The 21,478-nt window shown below is 57.5% G+C and overlaps 1 protein-coding gene across 1 annotated transcript in view; it reads right to left on the bottom strand.

The window, feature by feature from the left end:
• Positions 1 to 21,478, bottom strand: part of CELSR1 (cadherin EGF LAG seven-pass G-type receptor 1) — a 146,598-nt gene that overhangs the window by 34,434 nt on the left and 90,686 nt on the right. The window contains exons 6-13 of the mRNA XM_020893634.2: positions 12,250 to 12,407; positions 11,035 to 11,198; positions 10,530 to 10,655; positions 8,121 to 8,287; positions 2,891 to 3,076; positions 1,813 to 1,926; positions 844 to 1,018; positions 124 to 265 (exon numbers count right to left, since the gene is read on the bottom strand). Coding sequence (XP_020749293.2) covers positions 124 to 265; positions 844 to 1,018; positions 1,813 to 1,926; positions 2,891 to 3,076; positions 8,121 to 8,287; positions 10,530 to 10,655; positions 11,035 to 11,198; positions 12,250 to 12,407 — 1,232 coding nt within the window. The remainder of the gene's footprint in view (positions 1 to 123; positions 266 to 843; positions 1,019 to 1,812; positions 1,927 to 2,890; positions 3,077 to 8,120; positions 8,288 to 10,529; positions 10,656 to 11,034; positions 11,199 to 12,249; positions 12,408 to 21,478) is intronic.

A 21,478-nucleotide genomic window follows, 5' to 3' on the forward strand; every position in this document is an offset into this window, starting at 1 on the left:
AATGAAGCTATCGTAAACTCACTGAGTGGTCACGAAGGGGGAGTCAGATGGAGGGCATCAAAAGGTACCATGCCTGCTTGGGGTTCAGAAACGAAGGGCCCGCCGCTGGCGGGGAACACTCACCTGTTCTCGCAGTACTGCCCGTAGTGGCCGGACCCGCATTCGCACACGTAGCCGCGCGGGGACTCGGGGCTGTGCACGCAGGCCGCCACGTGCCTGCAGGGGTTCATGTGACACGCGTCCACACACCTCCTCCCGAAGTACCCTGCGGGGACAGGCCAGCGTTACCCCACCCCGGGACCTGCCTCTCACACCGCAGGTCCGCGTTCCGCCGGGGTGGAGGTGGGGGAAGACCCTCTGCGCGAGGCTGCATTCGCAATCTGCAGCCGCCCCGAGACCCCTTTTCCAGACTGCTCTGCGGAGGAAAGCTGCAGAGGCCCTCGGAATCACGGGAAGCTCGGACGCTCAGGGGGTCCGACCTGGAAACACGGAGGACAGGGCCTCCCAGGCTGCCCGGGGGTGGGGGAGGCTGGGGGAGCTGGCAGTACCAGCCAAGCATCACCTCGACAGTCAGAGGCGAGCACCCAACGTATTATTCACAAACGTGTGCCTTTCACTCCCGCCCCCTCTATGAGTACGTGCCCAGAGGATACACCCGGGAGCGTCCCTGCTGCAGGTGAAGACGAGACAGCACAGTCACAAGACACCACTCCGGGCACCACAGACCCACAGAGAGGTGACGCGGAACCAGCGCCCGGCTCGGCGTGCCTCGGTGGTTTCAAGCACCGAAGGCGCTGCCCCCCGCGGACGGGCAGTCGCAGGCAGGGCCGGGTGGGCGCCCACCTCTGTCACACTCGCAGGCATAGCCGTCCCAGGTGTTGCGGCAGCGGCTGTGGGGAGGGCAGGGGCCGGAGGAGCAGGGGTCCTCCACCTCACAGCCGTCCTTCACCCTGACCTTGAGGGCGTCGTTCATGTTCAGCGTGGCAATGTTGGTGGCAGTCTCCCCCATTCTCACTCCCTGCGTTTCAGAAACGGGGGCCCAGAGTCAGTCCCGCAGGGCTGGAGGAACCCCCTAAAGGGAGCCGGGGTGAAGAGAACCCCAGATTCTCTTGGGTCCCTTGCTGCAAAATTGAGGCCAGGATGTAGGCACTGCCGCCCCTCCCTAGGTGTGGACCCCAGGACGGGGTTCAGGCCGTCTGGGATGAAGACGGAATAATTCCACGTTCTGATACTTCCATGGTGGGGATCACGGAGGGAGCATGAAGCAGAACAGCTGCTGGAGGTGGAGGGCAGGGCGGCTCCTGGGAGAAGCGGGCGGGTGTGCAGGGGGTGTCCAGAGGGGAGGCAACATGCAAGGCACCGTGCGGCCAGGTCACGGAGGCACAAGGGCGCAGGGGCAGGCGCGAAGGGCTGTTGCCTGCAGTGGGAGGCTGGGGGCAGGCGGACATGAGCGGAGAATCGCTATCAACAGCTCCCTCGGGCTGCCGGTCTAGGGGACGGCCATGGGGCCTGTCCAGGTGAGGATGGGGGCTGCTGCAGGCAGCCAGAGGGAGGCTCTGGACGGGACATGAAGGCAGGGCTACAGGTGGATGGTGGGGTGGCTGGGGGCGGGGTGTGCAGAACTCGAGGGGAGGCAGGGAGGAGGAGGGCCATAAGTGGGAAACAGGATCTACTCAAGTTGGGTGGGCTATTAGACAAGTGAACTCGTTTCCTGAAAACTAGCAGGACGATCAATGACGGTGGTGCCGGCTGCCCCTGAGGCCGCCATGGAGGCCCAGGGCAGGGGTCGGGGAGGGCGCGCGTGCGGGGTACCTGCATGCAGCCCCGGAAGCCGCGGCGCACGGACACCTTGTCTTCAGACACGCCCCCCACGATAAGGCTTCTCATCCGCAGCCCAGGAAGCTGGTTCCCGATCTGCACCGTGTCCTGTGCAAAGAGAGGGGCTGGGCCACTGCCTGTAGACACCCGGCTGGGAAGCATGCACTCAGAGGCTGAAACCCAGCCACACTGGGCCCTCCCCACGGCCTGGGGGGCGTCCCTGCCTCACACAGGGGGCCACTCAGCCATTTCCATGGACGGCACGGCTGTGTATGCATGAGACGGGCGGGGTGCGGGAAGCAGCCGGAGGACACGGGTCCCTGTCCCAGCCTGGCCACAGCAGGGGGGACGTGGGCCACCCTCCTACTTCCATCATGGGCACTGCCAATGAGCCTCTGTGTAAGAAAGCTCGATAAACTAGAAAATGTAAAACTCGTCCGTGGTGGCAAGAACCTAGGAAAGTCTCAGCCGGATCCTCAAGCTCAGAACACGGCAGCTGTTCATTCCCAGAACCAGGTGCGGGAAGAGCCTGGACTCCAAGAGCTCTTAGGAATCACAGGGGAGCCAGTGTGTGGGGGTCCCCTCGACACGCCTCCGGTCACCTGGCTCACACCCTGCAGATCCAGCGTTCTCTGAGTCACCTGCCTGGCACGCCACCTGCCCAGCTGGGATAGGTGTACCTCTCCGGGGCCCCTCAGCCCCCTCCGGCACCTCGGCTGCATGGCTCCCCCCACCCAGGTCCATCTCTGTGCCCCAGAGACAGAGCACAGAACGGCTGTGGCTCAGGCCAGCTTTGCTACAAGAAACCGCTGCTGGAGGCACCGCTGGCAGCCACGCGGGGACACCCAGCTGGACCGAGTCCAGTTCCTGATGCCGGGAGCTGACCGTCTAGGCAGGGACGAGGTGCAGGCGCCCAGGACCCCAGCATGAGGAGGAAGAGGAGACCCGAATTCAGGGGAGCCCAGGAAGCACTTGTCCAAATCCACAAGCACCTGGCACCTGTGGGGTCCCCCCGCGTCCCCGCAGGCCCAGGGAGGGGTCCGTTCCAAAGCGTGTGCAGAGGCCTGCTCACCTGGTCCGCGCCGTAGTCCAGGGTCACGACTGCCAGGTACTTGATGTCTTTGCCCTCCTTGGCACTCTTCAGCTCTATCAGCAGGTGGTGCCAGTGCCCGTCAGCCACGCGTGCCCTGGACAGCTGCATGGACACCACTTCCGAGGTGCCGTGGGACACCTCGAACCGGACGTGGCTGTCCAGGATCTGCAGGACAGGAAGAGCGATGGGGATCGGGGTGACGGTGACAAGGTGCAGACCACCCTGCAGTCTCTTAGGGAACAAGGCCACGCCAACAGGCTCACCGCCGGGCAACGAGCCACAGGCAGGCTTAAACATCGGGCAATGTCTAATTTGGTGTTGCCGTCACACGCTCCAGGATCACGTGCCTTCTTCTATGGCGAAGTGAAGTGAAGGGAAAGTCGCGCAGTCGTGTCCGACTCTTTGTGACCCCATGGACTATACAGTCCAGAGAATTCTCCAGGCCAGAATGCTGGAGTGGGTAGCCATTCCCTTCTCCAGGGGATATTCCCAACCCAGGGATCGAACCCAGGTCTCCCGCATTACAGGCTGATTCTTTACCAACTGAGCCGTGAGGGAAGCCCAAGAACATTGGTGCGGGCAGCCTATCCCTTCTCCAGCAGATCTTCTGGACCCAGGAATCAAACCAGGGTCTCCTGCATTACAGGCAGATTCTTTACCTACTGAGCAACCAGGGAAGCCCTTCTTTTATGGTAAGAAGCGCCAAATATTAGAAGAGATCAAGTAAGATGAAGCCCACTGGACTTAAGTATCGGGAACAATCACAGATTCTGGTGACTACTGGGCTCTTATTTTTGGATGTAAATGTTTCATTTTATGGGATAAGATTCAGGCCACCATGTTCAAATATATGTAGGAAAAGACAGAAGTCAGCATGGTAACTGGCCTCGGATGTTCATGTTTTAAGAAAACGTAGCTGGGGCAATGCTGAGATCATGGTTCCCTTTCTCCAGTGAAGGACTGGGCAGTTTGGACCAGCCCGCCTCCTGAGCAGACCCGGGATAATGAGGCAAAATCTTAAAGCACAGCCGTCCGAGGCACCAGTGACCCAAGCCACTGCAAGTGACAGAAGACAACCAGGCAGAAAGTGGGGATCCGAAGAAAGGTGCTCAGCGCCTGGCCATGCGGCTGTCGGAGGGTTCTGGGAGGAACCGCTGAGGCTGAGAGCTGTGCGAAGCTTTCTTGGCTCATGTGGCTGGGAGGAAAGGAAGTGGAATTCTGAGCCTGCCCAGGCTGAGGGCTGCAACCAGAAGCAAACATAGGGGATAATGGCACCACCATCCTAGTTTCAAACTGTCTCTTGCTTTTCAACATGATGTCCCACATTCAATCAAAAATAACCAAGTACATGAGGAGAGAGGACAGTGTCTTAGACTCACGGGAATCCAGACGAGAGAACCATCAGACACAGACAGGAAAATAGCAAGGGGACCCACAGAGCTTTCAAGGAGACTGATTCAGCTACCAGCAGACTTTTATTTCTGGATGCAATTATTCCTTGTTTCATGAGATAAGACTCAAGCTACCATGTTTAAATACAGTAAGATTGTAAATCAACTACACTTCCAAAAATACATGTTAGAAATCTAAAAAAACAGTGTTGTAACTAACCTAACTTCAAATTAAATACAGAGCATATTAAAAAAAAACTATTAGTGCACTGCTTAATATAAGGAAACAGAAATGTTGAAAGGAGAAAGATAGAAAAAGATACATCACATAAACACCAACAAAAGCTAGCATAGCAATATTAACAGGAGACAAAGTAGATTCCAAGGCAAAAATAACTGTGAAAGATAAAGAGGATTTTCATCGTGATAACATAGTCAATATTCCAGAAAGATAAAACAATCCTAAAATTGTATGCACCTAATAACATAGCCTAATAACATCACCCAGAGCCAGACATTCTATAGACAGTGAAGTCACGTGGGCCTTAGGAAGGCCTGTTGCTAATAATGCTAGTAGATGTGATGGAATTCCAGTAGAACTACTCAAAACCCTAAAGGATGATGCCATCAAGGTACTGCATTCAGTATGTCAGCACAGCTGAAAGACCCTGCAGTGGCCACAGGACTGGAAAAGATCAATCCTCACCCCAGTTCCCAAGGAGGGTAGTCTGAGCATCGGACAATCACACTCATCTCCCACGCTAGTGAGGTCATGCCTAAACTCTTGCATGCTAGGCTTCAGCCTTATGTTAACCAAGACCTTCCAAGCTGGGTTTAGAAAAGGAAGGGGAACCAGAGATCAAATTGCCAACACTCACTGGATTATAGAGAAAGCTAGGGAATTCCAGAAAAACATCTACCTCTGTTTCAGAGACTACACTAAAGCCTTTGACCATGTGGATCATGACAAACTGGAAAGCTCTTAAAGAGATGGGAATACCAGACCATCTTACCTGCCTCCTGAGAAACAACAATTAGAACCCTGTATGGAACAACTGATTGATTTAAGATTGAGAAAGGAGTACCTCAGGGCTGTCTGCTGTTACCCTGTTTGTTTAACCTCTATGCTGAGCACATCATGAGAAATGCAGGGCTGGGTGAGTAACAGGCTGGAATCAAGATAGGCAGAAGGAACATCAATAACATCAGATATGCTGATGATACCATGCTAATGGCAGAAAGTGAAGAGGAACTAAAGAACCTCTTGATGAGGGTGAAGGAGGAGAGTGAAAGAGCCGGCTTAGGACTAAATATTAAAAAAACTAAGATCATGGCATCCGGTCCCATTACTTCATGGCAAACAGAAGGGGAAAAGGTGGAAGTAGTGACAGATTTCCTCTTCTTTGGCTCTAAAATCACTGTGAATGGTGACTGCAGCCATGAAATCAGAAGACGATTGCTTCTTGGCAGGAAAGCGATGACAAACCTAGACAGTGTGTTGGAAAACAGACACACTACTCTGCTGACAAATTGTCCATATAGTCAAGGCTATAGTCTTCTAGTGGTCACATATGGTTGTGAGAGCTGGACCATAAAGAAGGCAGAACGCCAAAGAATTGATGCCTTCAAACTGTGGTGCTGGAGATGACTCCTGAAAGTCCCTTGGACAGCAAGGAGATCAAACCAGTCAATCTTAAGGGAAATCAACCCTGAATACTGGTTGGAAGGACTGAAGCTGAAGCTCCAGTATCTTGGCCATCTGATGCAAACAACCAACTCACTGGGAAAGTCCCTGATGCTGGGAAAGATAGAGCACAAAAGGAGAAGAGGGCATCACAGGATGAGATGGCTAGACGGCATCACCAAGGCAAACGGAAGTGAACTTGGGCAAACTCCGGGAGATGGTGAGGGACAGGGAGCTGGGCGTGCTGCAGTCCATGAGGTCACAAAGAGTCAGATAAGACTGGGCAGCTAAACAACGACAACATAGCCTCCAGATCTACAAAGCAAAGATGGACAGATCTAGAGGAGTGAGAGAGAAGCCACAATCAAGGCTGGAGATTCTTGACTCTCCTCTCTCAGTAACTGAGTGAACCCTCCCTAAATCAATAAGGACAGAAAAAATTTGAATGCTCCATGAACACACGTCACCTACTTGACATACACAGAAAACAAGAGAACACAACTGCAGTGGGCATACTTTTTTTTCAAGTACAGGTAGAACATTCACAAAAAACTCCAAATGCGGGGCTCAAAAGCAAGTCTCAACACATTTCAAAGGTCTGAAATCACACAGCGAACGTTCTCTGTCCTGCAGTTAAAACAATAACAAAATGGTTGAAAACACCCCCTGTTTGCTAACTGAGAGAGATGCTTACCAATACCCGATGGGCCAAAGAAGAAACCTTGATGGAAAACAGAAAATGTGTTTAGCTGATTATAAAGACAACGCAACTAATAACATACTTTGCTTTTCAGTCTTAACTGAGAGTCAACCGAAGAAGACAATTTTTCACCTTTTCATACTGTTTCCTTTTGTTTCACAGAAGCCCGAGTCAACTCATTAAACTTGCCTTGCCAATCTCTCTCGCTGTCCTCACTAACAAAACCCCGAAGCCAGCAGCTCCACAATGAAATGACGTGTGTTCACCAACAAAAGCAATGCCTGCAGAATGATCCCAGGGCGTTGGCAGTAGCTGCTTGCCACCTGAGGTCTGTCACCGGATTTAGGAGAGTGTTCAGCAGCAGCCAAGTGATTCCCACTTGACAATGAGGTGGATTTAGGGCGCCTAAGAGCAATCAGCCAAATTGTTTGGGCTGCAGGACTACTCTGTACCTTGTCTGTGCCGCTGCGGAGGCCGGGAACACCGCGGAGGCCGCCTCAAAGCCCACAGGCTGCGGGAGGCCTGCATTCCACAAGCGTCGTGTGGAAACAGCTGTAATCCCCAGCTGACCAGCCTTTGGGAACGGCCCTGGGGCGGCCTTCTGGGTGGCCACCAGGGTCTGGAAGATCCCCCCTGCTGCCCTGAGGTCACCACCTTTGCCACCCAGCCTTCCACAGGGAGGCGCTGGCCACGGTTCCTGGCAGAAACCCTTCGTGTTTGAATTAGCTACCCAGACCTTAATTACTCAGGCAATACGGGAGTTTGTGGCTTTGGGTGTTGTTCCATTGAAAGCGTACTTTTTTCCAACAGCGACCCCACTGCCAGTGACAACCTGTGAGCACCCACTCATCACCTGAATCAGCCAATTTAATTTGTTCCAACAGCACAACCACCACAGAGGGAAACCCCATCCCCGGGCAGAATAGTGCCTGCCATGTTCCGTCCCAGCGCTGGCTTCTGAGGCCGCCTGGTAAACCAATACAATTCCTGGTTAATAAGGGAAAAACAACGGTGGCTGTAATTACGGGGGGGTACACACTGCACCGTCAGTGTGACCTGAATGGGCCTGCGCTGGAGACACACCTGAGCAGGGACCCGGGGAGCGCGTGGGACAGGGAGGGGGTGAGCGGCAGGTGGGGGGTGGGGGGCAGGCGGGAAAAGAGAAGGGGGCTCCCTGCCAGCTCTAAGCCCCCAGCCCCTGCCCAGGCAGTGTTGTCAGGCTGACTGATCTGATGCTGGGCGCTGGGTGGTCACATTCTCCTGGTCCTTCACGGTGAGGACCACCAGCAGCGTGGGCAGAGAGAAGTGACCAGGCGCCCCTCGAGGGCAGTGAGAAGGCCTGGCTTCAGGGCAGACAGCCCAACCCTCTGGTTGCCTCACGCGGGTGCACACCTGTCCTGCAGGTGCCCGGGGTGGGACGGGGCTCTCGCTCACCTGGAGATGGAGCCGGGAGGACACGCCCGCCGTGGCCTCCATCAGCACGCCCTCCTCCTTCCTGGTCCGGAACATGAGCCCCAGGTACCAGGGCACAGAGATGGTGATGTCCAGGTCGCTCCAGGACACGACACTCTCCCCGCTGAAGCGCTGGGGGTGGGGCATGGCTGTGGACACAGACATGGGCTCCTGGCATCAGAAGGCCCCTGAGAGTCCGTTTCATCGGCAGAGGGTGGGACAGGGCCCCCGGGAGGGGGAGGGGAGAAACCCTGGGTCTTTCTTATTTTAATGCAGAACTGATCTCAGACTCCCACTTTACAGCACTCGCCCTCCGAGTCCAGGAGCCCTGGGCTCCGCAGAAACCTCCTCTCACCCCCCACGACACAGGCCATCCTCCTGGAGAGTAAGGCTCGGGCCTGGGGGTTCTCAAGCAGGCCCGTGTATGGGAAGGGGCTTGCAGGCAGAGCGGGACAGCCCAGGACCCTTGGGCTCAGTGGGGGGCCTGAGAGCCTAATCTATCTGCCCCCCCACCCCCGATACACACCTGCGGGGTGGGGAGCCCAGGGCAGGGACAGGGGCCGTTGGGAGGGCGGTCTCCTGGTGGGACCCTGGGAGCCTGCAGTGAACCCTGCACACGTGTGTTCCCACACACACACCTCAACCCTCAGCCTGACCCCCCCCACCCCGCCGTCAGCTGGCGTCTGGGGTGGATTTCCAACCCCGAGGCACAAGGGCGACTGTTCTCTCCTGGTGATGGGCACAGAGGTGGGAAGGCTGCCGGCCAGCTGAGGGTTCCCAGATGGTTTGAGGGGGCCCAGCAGCCTCCTCCAAATTGTGACACTTAGGAAAACTGTGGGTGCCAGACAGACCGGTGGGCGGGGTGATGCTGAGCCAACCCAGCTTCGCCACTCTGCCTCCAGACTCCTGCGTATCACAGGCTTCAGGGTCCCTCCCAGAATATCCCCCCAGGTCCCAGGTGGGCCCGCGGCCATCACCAGGAGGTGCTGAACAGCACGGGGCATGCCAGGCGGGGGCCGCCTCTGGGAGCGACTGAGCCCCGCCAGCACCGGCGTCTGCTTCCTGCTCTCAGGAACCCAGACCCTGGCGGCTGTTTGCTCTGGCACAGTCGGAGCCAGGCTCTCGGCCTCCATAACAGGAACTCCGAGGGCACGGGTGGCCCGGTGGCGCTGCGTCCCCCAGGGGCCTCTGCCCCTCCCCGTGACCCAAGCTTCCTGGACGTGGCGATCAGCTAGGGCTGGACCTAACCGGCCACGGGGCTCGCATGGGCCATGCCCATCTGCTACACGGAAAACAGCCCTTTGGGGCCCTGACCAGTGACTGCATCCCAGACAAGGACTGCGGTCGTAACACAACAGCTCGGCTCCCACGTCACGCGTCTCAGCTCCCTTGCTGTGGCCCTGGGCAGGGTGGACCGCCCGGCACAGGTGGGCTGCCCGCTAGCTGCACCCTCTCGCCCGCACTGTAAACTTTGCTCCCCTTGAGAACGTCCCATCACGGGTCCCGCCTACTTCTGCTCATCGACTCCTTAGAGAATCTCAGGGAAGCCGTGGTCCCCACTCCCACAAACAGCCACAGGAGAACCCCGAGCCCATCCCTCGGGGCGTGCAGGCTGGGGTGAGGAGTGTCCGCCTTCTGTGGAGAGTCTGTGGGTTGGGGGCCAGCGGGCGGCTGCAGGCAGGACTTCCCCAGGCCATCAACTCACTAACAGGCTCCGGGCAACTCCAAACCTGGCATCCGTGGGGCTGCAAAGAGTCGCGTGTGATTGAGCAAGTGCACAACAACAACGTCTCCAAGGCAGATCCGGGGAGAGGGTCCAAGCGGATCTGGCCTCCATCTGCTCCTTTCGGTCTACCGTGACTTTAAGGAGTGTCAGTGGTTTTTAAATCACGACTCTTATTTAATACCGTGCTGCTTCAAAATGAACAAATCATTTAAAACCTGCCAGTCTCTACAACAGCAGGGGTGGGGTCGGCGGGGGGCCGATGCTTTGATGCCCACAGTGTGTGTGGTCTGACGGGGAGGCAGCCAGCCGGCAGAGCCCTGGGGTGGTGAGAAGGGGCGTAGGGGCGCAGGGCCGGGGGAGCTGCCCCTGCAAGCCTCAGGGTGCCCGTGAGGAGACACACAGCCCCGAGGAGGCGCAACCAGGCCCCACCCACTCCTCTGGCCCTCGTGGATTCCCCACATCACGCTGGTCCGGCTCACACGAAGGGCTGGGTCCTGCAGACCCGTCCTGGGCGCCCAGCCTCTGCTCCAACATCTCGCACCACGGTGCCCCCGGCCCAGGCCCTGGGCCTGCCCCGCCCCCCGGCTCCCCACCAGGACCCAGGTCTGGGGACACACGTGTCACGGGGAGGCTGGGGCGCCGGGCACCCACCCGCCAGCGCTCACCTTGCTCGCAGTTCTTGCCGCCGAAGCGGAGCGGGCACTCGCACAGGTACGTGTTCCAGCCGCTGACACACGTGCCCCCGTTCTGACACCAGGTCCCGTCGCAGAAGTTCCGCTGAGCAGCGCAGCCTGGAGGCAGAGTGCAGGGCGTGGGCTCGGAGCGGGAGATGGAGGGGGTGGGGTTGGGGTCTACGTGCCTCCCAGCACTGACCCAACATCACGGACGTGTAGCCCATGGACGCAGCTGGAGGGGCGGCGGGCGGACCCAGGCCCCTCTGGGGGCCTGAGACGGCGTGGAATGCCCATGTCTGGAGGCCCGGGGCTGCAGGCCCAGCCCGCCAGCCAGCCGGGCCACCTGGGGACCTGGGATTGTGCATCCGGGACGGCGGCAGACCTGCCACAGCCACGCCAGGCCCCAGGGCGGCTGGGCCCATGGGCTAGGCCCCCTGGGAGGTGGAGGTGGCCCTCCCCACCTGGCCGCCGCGGCCCCACGGTGCCCCCGCCGCACCTGCCCTGGTGCCGTTGTTGGCGATGAAGCTGGCCATGTCCACGTGTCGGCCGTCGATGGACAGGTTCCGCATGCAGCCCACGAACTGCCGGTTCCGCACCGGGAAGTCTTCGGGGAGGTTGGGGACGCCCCCCAGGAGCAGTGGCCCGGTCAGGTCCAGGGACCTGTGGAAGCAAGGTCAGCCACTGAGACGGCGGGGTTCCGAGGGGGGCCCTGGCATTGCCATAGTCACCGTGGCCTCAGCCGCGGGTCTTGCGCATCACCCTGAGCAGCAGTAAATCCAACAGGTGGGCAGGCCAAGGAGGCAGGCGGCCGAGAGGCCTGAACACATGCGGCAGATTCTGCTTCCAGGGCCACCCCGGCTCTCAGCCTCTCCGTGCCTCAGTTTCCCGCCTCGCATCAGATCCTGACAAACTGGAGGTTTCGGGTGACCGCCCCGAGTCCTGCCCGCTGGCCTGGCCCATCCACACCACAACAGGATGCGCAGAGCCAAACAGTGCTGCCACCTGCCTCTGGTCCCCAACGACCTTGAGCGGAGGTCACGGCAAACTCGAACCCTGGCTCTGCAGGGGCACACCGGTCCCATCACCCGCCCCCATCCCGGGGGCGACCCCCTGCACCACAGCCGGGGGCGGGGAGCCGAGGAAGGAGGCGTGTTCCACGCCGGATGCCCCAGAAGACCAGGCTCAACTAACCGTGGGGTTCAAAGAGCTTAGTGAATATCCCACCCAAGCAATCCGAGTTGAGTACAGCATGGACCCTTCTTGCCCTGCGATTGGAAATGTCCACCTCAACATGTCTCTGCCCGGGGTTAGGATGGGCCCCAGGGACCCCGGCATTCAGTGGTGACACAGACACTTGGATCTAACAGAGGGTTCACTGACCCAGCCCTCGATCGCAGGGACCAGCACTTTCTGGGACAAAGCCAGGGCTCCCGTGGAGACAGGGCTGGCCGACGGCTTCTGGGCTCAGCACGCCGGTCGTCACAACCCTGGGCATAGCCGGGCCACCGCTTTGGCAGATGAGTCTAAGAGGACTTGTTCTGGGGGGCTTTGACATATCGAGGGATGAGGGAGGAAACGAGACTGCACCCCAGATTGAGACTGCCAGGACTCCAGGCCCAGAGTGCCCCGCGAGGCATCCCGTCTGGGCGACTCCTCCGGGGCAGCGGTCATGGACGGGGCGCGCTGCAGGGCCTGCTCCCGGGACACTCACTTCTTGGAGCCACTCTGAGTGCCCTGGGCAGCACAGCTGTAGTTCCCGACGAAGCTGCCGAAGCGCACGGCCACGGCCGTGTCACAGTCGTCCACGGTCACCACGGCCACCTTCTCTCCAGACGGCCCGTGGGGTAGGCCCAGGCGGCCGATGTTGGGCTGGGGGACGAGAAAGCCGTCAGTGTGACCTCCCGCCAGCGCCCCCAGCCAGATACCCAGCCCCGGCACTCCCGCCCCACCCCCCCTGCATGCCACCAGCCTGGTTTTAAATCAGCCTCCAAACCAGCTGTACTGGGTGAACGGGGAGCCCCCCAAACTTATGTCCCTCCCAGAACCCCAGAATGTGGCCTTGTCTGGAAGCTGGCATCTGGCAGATGTAATTGGTTGGGCTGAGGGCATGCTGCAGCAGGATGGACCCTCATCCAGGTGACCGGTGTCCTTACGAGGAAGACACACAGTCACCCAGGGAGACGTCGTGTGACGACGGAGGCAGACGCGGGTGACGCTGCCACAGCCAAGGGCGCCAGCGCCTCAGACCCTGACAGAGAGGAAAAGGACCGTGCCCTGGAGCCCTCGGGGAGGCCCTGCACACAGCTGACCCCAGACGCCCGTATCGAGGACTGGGGAGACCTGTCTGCTGTCAGCCCCCCAGTTTGTGTTTCATTCCCAACACCAAAGCCCCGGGACCCCTCCTTGTGAATATCCGCGTGAGTCCAAGCTTTGGTTAGACTGTGTCCACACACCTCCTGACCTGGTTCCTGGGGTGCAGGCTGCACAGTCAGTGCTCCCCCACCCGGCGGGGTACCCCCCATCTGGGCCAGAAAGATGGCAACTCCAGGAGCTCACAGTCACCCCTCAAGGGCTCACGCCCTTCCTGGCCCGGGGATGACCCTCCAGCCCCTTTTGCTGGCCCGAGGTCAGGCACCCTCTGTGCCCCAGACCAGCAGTCAGTCCTCCCCAGCTCCCCGCCTTCCCCGGCGTCCCCGAAACTCACACACTTGGTCTCCCTGCCCAGGGCTGGTCAGGAGAATCCCCTAGGACCATGATACAGGGGGCAGCCTGCTCACTTCTGGAAGAAGTGGGTTCCCCAACTAGGGAGGCTAGAGTTCACATCCAAGGACTGACGCCCCCTCCCTGGGCAGCCCGCTCATCCTGGGCAGTCGTCGCCAGTCCCCCGGCCGGCCGGCCCTTGAAGACACCCAGCACACCCGCGCGACAGCCATCAGGCTCCTTTTAGCGGGAGACGCAGTGTCTGTTCACACCAGCCACGTTATATAGGCCGGGGCACTGTTCCGGAAGTGCAGAGGGCAGACTCGGGCACCTGAGCCCCCTTCCCCATCTGCACAACCTTGACAAGCCCTGCCTCCTGTGAGGGGGCATGTTGCCTAACCCGGAGGGCCACCACGCTTCACCATCCGCACGCCACCCGCGGGGGCTCCCTCCTCGCCCGCGGGAGCATCTGCTCCGAGTCCCAGTGGGGACCATCCATCGCCCAAGAGCAAGGGCTCAGGGCCTCCCCGTGACAGCTCTGTGGTCCAGTCGAGTTTACAGTGATGCAACTCAATGCTTTTTTATGATGATGTTGGAAATGGGGAGTTGCAAAAACATAGAGAATTTAAATCATCCTCGACGTCGTTTAACGGGGAAATAACGACTACACAGTTCATTCCAAACCTTAGGTTTTCTTCTTTCCAAACCTTCAGTTTTTTAATGGGAACAAACAAAGTATCCATTTGATTGAGGATGCTGAGCCAAAAGGCAGGACGTGGAGCTTTTGGTAATGGGTGGGCTCGGCCAGGCAGCCAAGTTGTGTGACTCCAGGAGGCCTCATTCACCCTGGCATTACCCTCTGGACTTGTGCAGTGCACAGCCTACATCGCTGTACATGGCAACCCCAGCCGAGCCTTCTGCTTCCTCCTTGGCCAACCATCTGACTTGGACAAGGCCATCACTACACCTTAGTTTCTCTGCCTACAAGACGAAGATTTAACGTTAGGATACCCATCCTCTCTGCACTACAGGGCCTTCCAGAGCGGCAACAACATAAGACGCTGGAGTCTCCCTCAAACACTTCTCGGGTAAATCCAGAAGGCTCACCCTGCCCCTCGATATCCCAGCTCACGCATAATCCTCTCCATTTTCTTTTGCGTCAGTTGATGAGATCACAAGGCCAGCTAAGCTATTCCTTTAAAGATTTAACCTTTGGTTAAGCAACAGTTAGATAAGTATAAAAAATAACCTGTTTTCTCGCTCTGTAATAGCAGCCCCCTTTAGAGAACACATCCAAGTGCCTATTACGAGATGCTTAAGTATTAGGTGCGATCCCGGGGAAAGAACCGTCCTCCAGATGTGCAAGCCCCGTATTATCTTTACAACTTGCAATTTACATTTTTGGGGATGGGTGTGAGCCTTCCAGAAGAAGGACATAAACAGCATTTATACTTGGGAGGTGCTAATGAAACGAAGCTGTTGTTTACACAACTGCGGTTGTTGTAAACTGCTGCTGATAATCAACAGCTCAGAGCCACTGGCTTCAAACGGAAACGAGAAAAACGGAAAAACAGGAAAAACCAAAAAATCAGCATTTGTATGTACAGCAGCACTTACGGACCTGAGACAGAGTTCACTGGTCAGACAGATTTCGGAGTCTGGCGTTACTTCATTAAAGCAGCAATGGGGGAAACAAACACAGATCGGCATCTGCTTCTTGATTCCTGCTTCCAGATCCACCAGCCACTGGGCCAAAAGAGACAGCGCTTTGGTCCACAGAACCAAGCACCCTCAGAGTAAGAACCGTGAGTACCAGCAGGAGAGATGCAGAGGGAGGTTTCGGGGAGGAGCCACGACATCCCAAGGCCAGCGTCCGACTCCGCAGAGCGGCATGCTGCTCCAGAAGCAGCAGAACGCCAGGCCGGCCAGCCTCACACCCAGGCCAATTGTCCACGTGTGGTCAGGATCGCCAGGAGAACAAGAAGGGAGTTGGGGTAAGGCTGTGGGTAACAGGAACCAAAGCTGCAGCGACTCAGAACACATGGACGAGGGTCCTCAAAGAGTTCAACACAGCTACCACGAGACCCAGGGCTTCCCTGGAGGCTCGATGGTCAAGAACCCGCTTGCAGTGCAAGAGATGCAGGAGATGTGGGTTTGATCCCTGGGTCAGGAAGATTCCCTGGAGGAGGACATGGCAACCCACTCCAGTACTCTTGCCTGGAGAATCCCATGGACAGAGGAGCCTCCTGGGCTACAGTCTATGGGTTTGCAAAGTCAGACACGACTGAGAACTGAGCGTGAGCCCCTCATGACCCAGAAAACCGCTGCTGGGAACAGACCCCAGAGAACCGAACGCAGGGACTCAGACAAAAACCTGTTCACAAAAGGTCTAAAGTAGCCCCATTCACAACAGCTAAAAGGCAAAACCACCCCAAAGTCCCTCAACAAATGAATGGATACACAGAATGTGGTATATCCATTCAACGGACTATTATTCAGCCAGCAAAAAGGAATGAAACACTGTCATATGCAAATATGTGGGTGAACCTCCAAGACATTATGGCAAGTGAGAGGAGCTTGTCACAGAAGCCTTCTGTGCCAGGCAACACGCATCATGCGCTGTGTGATCCAGTTTATATGATGTGCCCAGGACAGGCAGATACATAGAAAGGAGAGAGGGGGGCTGGCGTGGTGGTGGATTGGGAGGGGCTGCTACTGAGTGCACAGTTTCCTTTCAGGATGATGGAAATATCTCAGATCTAGATAAAGATGGTGGCTGCACAACATCATGAATGTACTAAATGCCACTTTAAATGGCTAATTCTATGTAAATTTCACCCAATTAGAAAAAAAAAAATTGGATGGACACCCAGCATTCACCTTCCCCATTTTTTTTAATCTGTCAAATGAGGATGAACTGCATCCCAAAGCCTTCCTAGCAAGACTCACAAGCAATTGCAGACAGAAAGAGCAGTGAACGTTCTCCATCAGGCTTGGGAAGTATGTATGCTGACACAGTCAGCCTGACTCGGGGGTCAGGGTAACAAAGACCCCAGCAAGGGTGTCTGATCTGGGCTCAGCTCATCTGCCTTGGTCGAGGGAAGACCTAGCGTGGGTGGATGGCTGGCAGGTGGGAGAGGAATCAGGACAATCGAGAGGTGGCCACGGCGCCTGGCTCAGGTGCACACGGCCACCTGCGCGCTGGCAGGAGGGATGTGACGTGAGCGGTTCACGCGAGCATCCAGGGCGAGACTGGGGCTGGGGAGGAGGAGCACAGAAGGCTCTGCGGGTGCGGAGGGCAGGAGCAAAGGACAGACGGCGAGGCGAAGGCGGCTGCCCCTTCGTATCCCTAAGATGAACTTTCAAAGTCTGTGCAAGAGAAAAAGATGGCTGGGAATAAAGGGGCCACGTGGCAGTACATGAGTCATCTCACTTCTCACGTGAGAGGGGATCCAGGCACAGGACAGGTAAAGGCCCGAGTCCCTGACCTTCCCTCCTGGGACCTGGCCCCAGGCGGCAGCTATCCCGGCCGGGGGATCCCTGCCCCTTCTCACCCCCAGCCCTGCCCACAGGGGCCTGGCGTGGACACCCAGGGGCCGAGGGAAGCCAGCATAAGATCTGAGACCTGGAGGCACAAGCCAGTGGGCAGGGTCTGCAGGAGGGGCGGGCTACACTGCGCTGAGGGCACAGGCTGCGCTGAGCAGAACCCACCACGGGCAGGTGGAATTGGGGCCAGTGAGGACAGACCCACCGTGCCCACCTCTGAGAAGAGATCTGAAGGACGCTGTGTGAGTCGGGGGGACCAAAACAACCAGCTTCGCAAATCTGTGTGGATCTGGGTTCCTGGCTCCTGGCGCACCCGCCCGAAGTCATCACTTGGGGTCTGCCCTTTTTTATTTCCCTTCAGCTATTTCTTCTCCCTGGGCGGCCCCCCCTCCCTGGGCTTTTCCATTCAGGGGTCCCGGAGCGGCCAGTGGGGATTGTTTGTGACACAATAGGGCTTGGTCCTTGCGAAGTGCTCATATTTCTGCAGCCTTTTAACCTGCTGCAGACAATTCTTCATTGGGGAGGCGGACAGGGGGTTCAATTTCAAATGCTGGATGCAAGGGAAGGAGGCGTGGGGGGGCCCTTGAAACCAGATACCAGGAGGAACCAGGAGTCTTGGGAACGAAATAGATTCACGCTCTGTGTCAGAAATGATTAATCGATGTTCATATCAAAGAATTCACAGACGGCTGGGCCTGAGGAAAGTCACAAAGGGTCAAAATGCAGCCGAGAGCGTGTACGTGCGAGGCTCAGACCCGACAACTGGGCCAGCTGAACGAAGCCCACCGGACGGGGGGGCACATTGAGAAATGTGGCGAACCCTCCAGCCCAGGCACACAGGTGAGGCATGGCCGCTCCGAAGCAGGCGTGGTGTTTTTCTCTGATGCTAAGTGGTGGACGAGAGGAGAAAACACCTAGGCACACACACTCCCAGGATCCAAACCAAACGCCCAGGGAGCCTTCCAACAGGACTTTGCTGGAACTCCAGCAGCAGATCAAGGTGCTGCGTCCCCGGGGACCCAGGTTGGGTCTGAGGGGGAGCGCCCCACGTGCAGACAGTCGCTGGGTGTTCTGGTAGTGACTTTTCAGCTTCCCCGCCTGTAACACACAGGGGCACCTGCTCCTGACTCTTCGCCTGCCGGGGACCTGGGGCAGGGGACTCACTGCCCAGCTGGGCAGCATCTCCTGGAGGGAGGCTAAGCTCAGCGTCGTTCAGAAGAGTGGACCCAGGCCCCGGGCCGAGTCCTGGGTACTGGGCTGGCTGTCACAGCAACGCAGTCAGGGCCCAAGGCTGGCAGGGCCCAGGGGACAGCAGTGTCCACAGCCTCCAATGAGCATCACCTCCAAAAGGCCAAGAGGTCACATCCTGACCCCACTTAGCAAAGTCCCCTGACTCCCACCCTCCACCCCAGACCCCTGAGGCAGGTTCAGCCGTAAAACCGAGGTGAAAACGGGGCCTCCCGGGTGGGATTAAATGCACAGGGACGTTTGTGAAGGGAACGTTCCAGGAAGTTTGCTGCTGCCGCGCTGTTGCTAAGAAAGGCGGGAAGAAAGCCAAAAAACACACAAATGGCTGTTCTCCCTGTATTTTCGCTGCCCTATTTTCCTGCATTAAAAATATATAGCTTCTTTTTTTAACACCTTTAAAGAAAAAAACAAGAGTTCCCTAGCAGTCCAGTGGTTAGGACTTGGGAGTTTAACTGCCATGGCCCCGGGTTCAGTTTCTGGTTGGAAAAGTAAGATCCTGCAAGCGGCAACCACACAGCAAAAATGAAAAAAACTAGGAGCAGCTAGCAGCCTGGACTCAGCGCATCTTCACAGCAGCCTCCGGTCCTTCTCCAGGGCGCAGAGCATCGCTCAGCTCTGAGTCCCTCACGTGTCCAGCTGTCCAATGGAATACTGGGCTGTGAGAATGGACCCTTTTTATTTGGGGAGCATTAAAAAGAAAAGATTTTTTACAAGGATCAGAACCAACCAACTGGTCACCTGAACACGGACCACAGCAGAGCCGTCCGTCTCTCAGGCGACGCGGCGACCCGACCCCTGCGGTCTGTGGCCACAGGTCAAAGGAAGTGCTTTTGTGATGGTAGCTGAGACGGGGGAGAGCCAGGGCTGGGAGGCAGATGTCCACCAAGCGTGGCCTGTGCACTCGGCACTGTGTGTAAAGAAGCGTCTCCTACCAGCCCCAGCGAGCTCCGTGGGGACGCCAGCCCTTCAGCACACAAGCTCGGGGGCCGGTGAGCGGGGCCCAGGAGTGTCTGAGCTGCTGACCCCGCCGGGCCGGGTCCCTTGTCCGTATCTGCCTGGCCGGCAGGCTCCTCGAGTTTTCTGGGAACCCGGGAGTTCACGCACCTTTGCTCCAACGGGGTCTCTTCTCCAGTGACAGATGGAGGGCTTAAGGTCGGGGTTCTTTCCATTTACATAGCGCCTTCTTGGAAAGTTGGGGGAACACGTTCCTTCTTTCAGGGGCTCTGTGGACCAGAAGCTGCTCGACATGAAGTGGAGACCCCTCAAGTGCCCTGCGAGATACGCACGCCCTGCACCCCTGGGGTCTGTGACTGACGCCGGCTGCTCCCAGCTGGACAGAGCCGAGGGAGGGGCCCTTCGTAGGGTCCAGGAGAGAAAGGAAGGCGGCCTCAGCAATGACACGTCTCTGGACTGCCAGGGTTTGCAGGCTACGGGTCATCTTTCCGGAAAACCTTCTCAGACAAAGAGAGACAGGCTTTCAAGAAGCATCCACACTCACATTCACGAGTACACACACACACACTGTCTTGCAAAGCTCCTTCTTGCTCCTGCTGGGACCCCAATGGGGTCATCTCTGTCCCCAGAGCATGCATGGCCACAAAGAGACCCCAGGATCCTCAGCTTCTCCCTACAGACCCCCAGCGCCTCCCAGTTGCCTCCACCCTCTTCCTGATCAGCCTCCCCGCCCCCACCTCAGGTGCACAAGCCCCTAAGATGCCGTGCAGTGGTGGGAACAGGGCTGGGTCGGTGGGAAGACGGCAGGGGTGAGGCCTGAAAGGGCTGGGAAGGTGGGGGAGAGGGAAGGGCAGAGCAGAAGGGCACCGGCGGGTGAGCTCCGTCCAGCCCCGACCCCGACCCTCCGTGTCCTCCCCCCAGGCTGGACATGAGGACCTCGGCAGGGACAGGCTGGTCCTGGGGAGGGCAGGGGGCAGGGGTGAAGAAAGGGGGGCGCCCTGGGAGGACAGGGGGCTCAGGGCGGGCAGTGTTTCATTGAAGAGCGTTGGGGGGCAGTGACGGGGGGCTGAGCTGGGCACGCTGGGTGCGACAGGGTGGCCGGTGGAGCCGCCTTGAGCTCCGGGGCTGCAGGCAACTTTCCATGACAGGCGGGGATCGGGGGCCCCGGGTGGGGCTGAGAGATTGTGTTTCCATAGCAGGTGACTCTGCCCTCTGACGGGGTGTGTGTGGAAAGGAAGCAGGTAGGCTCCCTGCCCGCTTGGGGACTGGGCTCCCACTGTGGTCACAGGAACATCGATGTCAGACATTGATCGGCTACCCACGGGTCCAGACAAACAGGGACCATTCCTGTCCCCAGAAACTGACCGAGGAAAGCAGGAAACCCCGCCGGAGAGAAACAAAACGATTCACACCCCAGACCGCAGACTCGGGCTGGAGTGGGTGAGCCTGCCCGGTAGGAACTGAGCGTGTACAGTGCGTCCCACCGACGCGTCTGCAAGGGTCCCAGGCTACCACCTCCGTGAGTGGGAGGAGCAAGGCTAAGAAGAGCCCATGCAGACGGGAGACAGCAGCCGGCTCACCAGGCCCTCTCCTGCGTCACAAAGGGTTGATGTACTTGGCAAACGCCTACCTACACTTGAAAAAAGTTTAGCTTCCTTATCTTGTACCTGCTTTGAATCAAATGATTTTCTAAATGGAAAATATTTTAGAAAACAAAAATGGTTCACGAGCCCATCACCCAGATGACTCCTACTGTATTCTTTAATAAAAGAAAACATGAAATGTCACAGGAAGTTATAAAGTGAACACGAAGGCCTCCTCCTTTCTCATTAACCGTATTCCCAAAGGCATTCACATGTGGTGGACTCTCTGCAGAAAGAGTTGCAACAATACCTCCCGTCACCAAATCACAGGAATAATAAACAGCTGATGTTTCAAGATACCATGCGTGGGATGGCTTAGGACCCAGCACAGCTATCTGATCTGTGCTGTTGATGGATTCGCTCTGGGGGGGAGGAAGGTGCCCTTCAGAAAAAAAATTTGTGTATGCCAGCACATATTCGCCCATCTTTCAAAGTTATTTTAATTAAGTTCTTGAGTTAATTTTAGATGCACACGCAATTCTAAAAAATAAGCGAGATCTGAGGCGCCCTTTACCCAGTTTCCACCAACTGTAAACATCACAACCCAGATGTGGATGCTGATACTGTCAGGACACAGAGCGTTTCCATCAGCATGGGGACCCCACCCACTTCCCTCCAACCCCCGCCCCAGCCCAGGCAGCCACTCATCCGTGCTCCAGGTCCATCACGCCCTCTTTCAGGAGTGATATACAGATGGAGCCACGTAGTACGCAAGCTCAGTTCAGTTCACTCAGTCGTGTCCGACTCTTTGCGACCCCATGGACTGCAGCACGCCAGGTGTCCCTGTCCATCACCGACTCCCGGAGTTTACTCAAACTCATGTCCATTGGGTCAGTGATGCCATCCAGC

This window comes from Odocoileus virginianus, chromosome 23, assembly GCF_023699985.2.
Source record: "Odocoileus virginianus isolate 20LAN1187 ecotype Illinois chromosome 23, Ovbor_1.2, whole genome shotgun sequence".
NCBI lineage: Eukaryota > Metazoa > Chordata > Mammalia > Artiodactyla > Cervidae > Odocoileus > Odocoileus virginianus.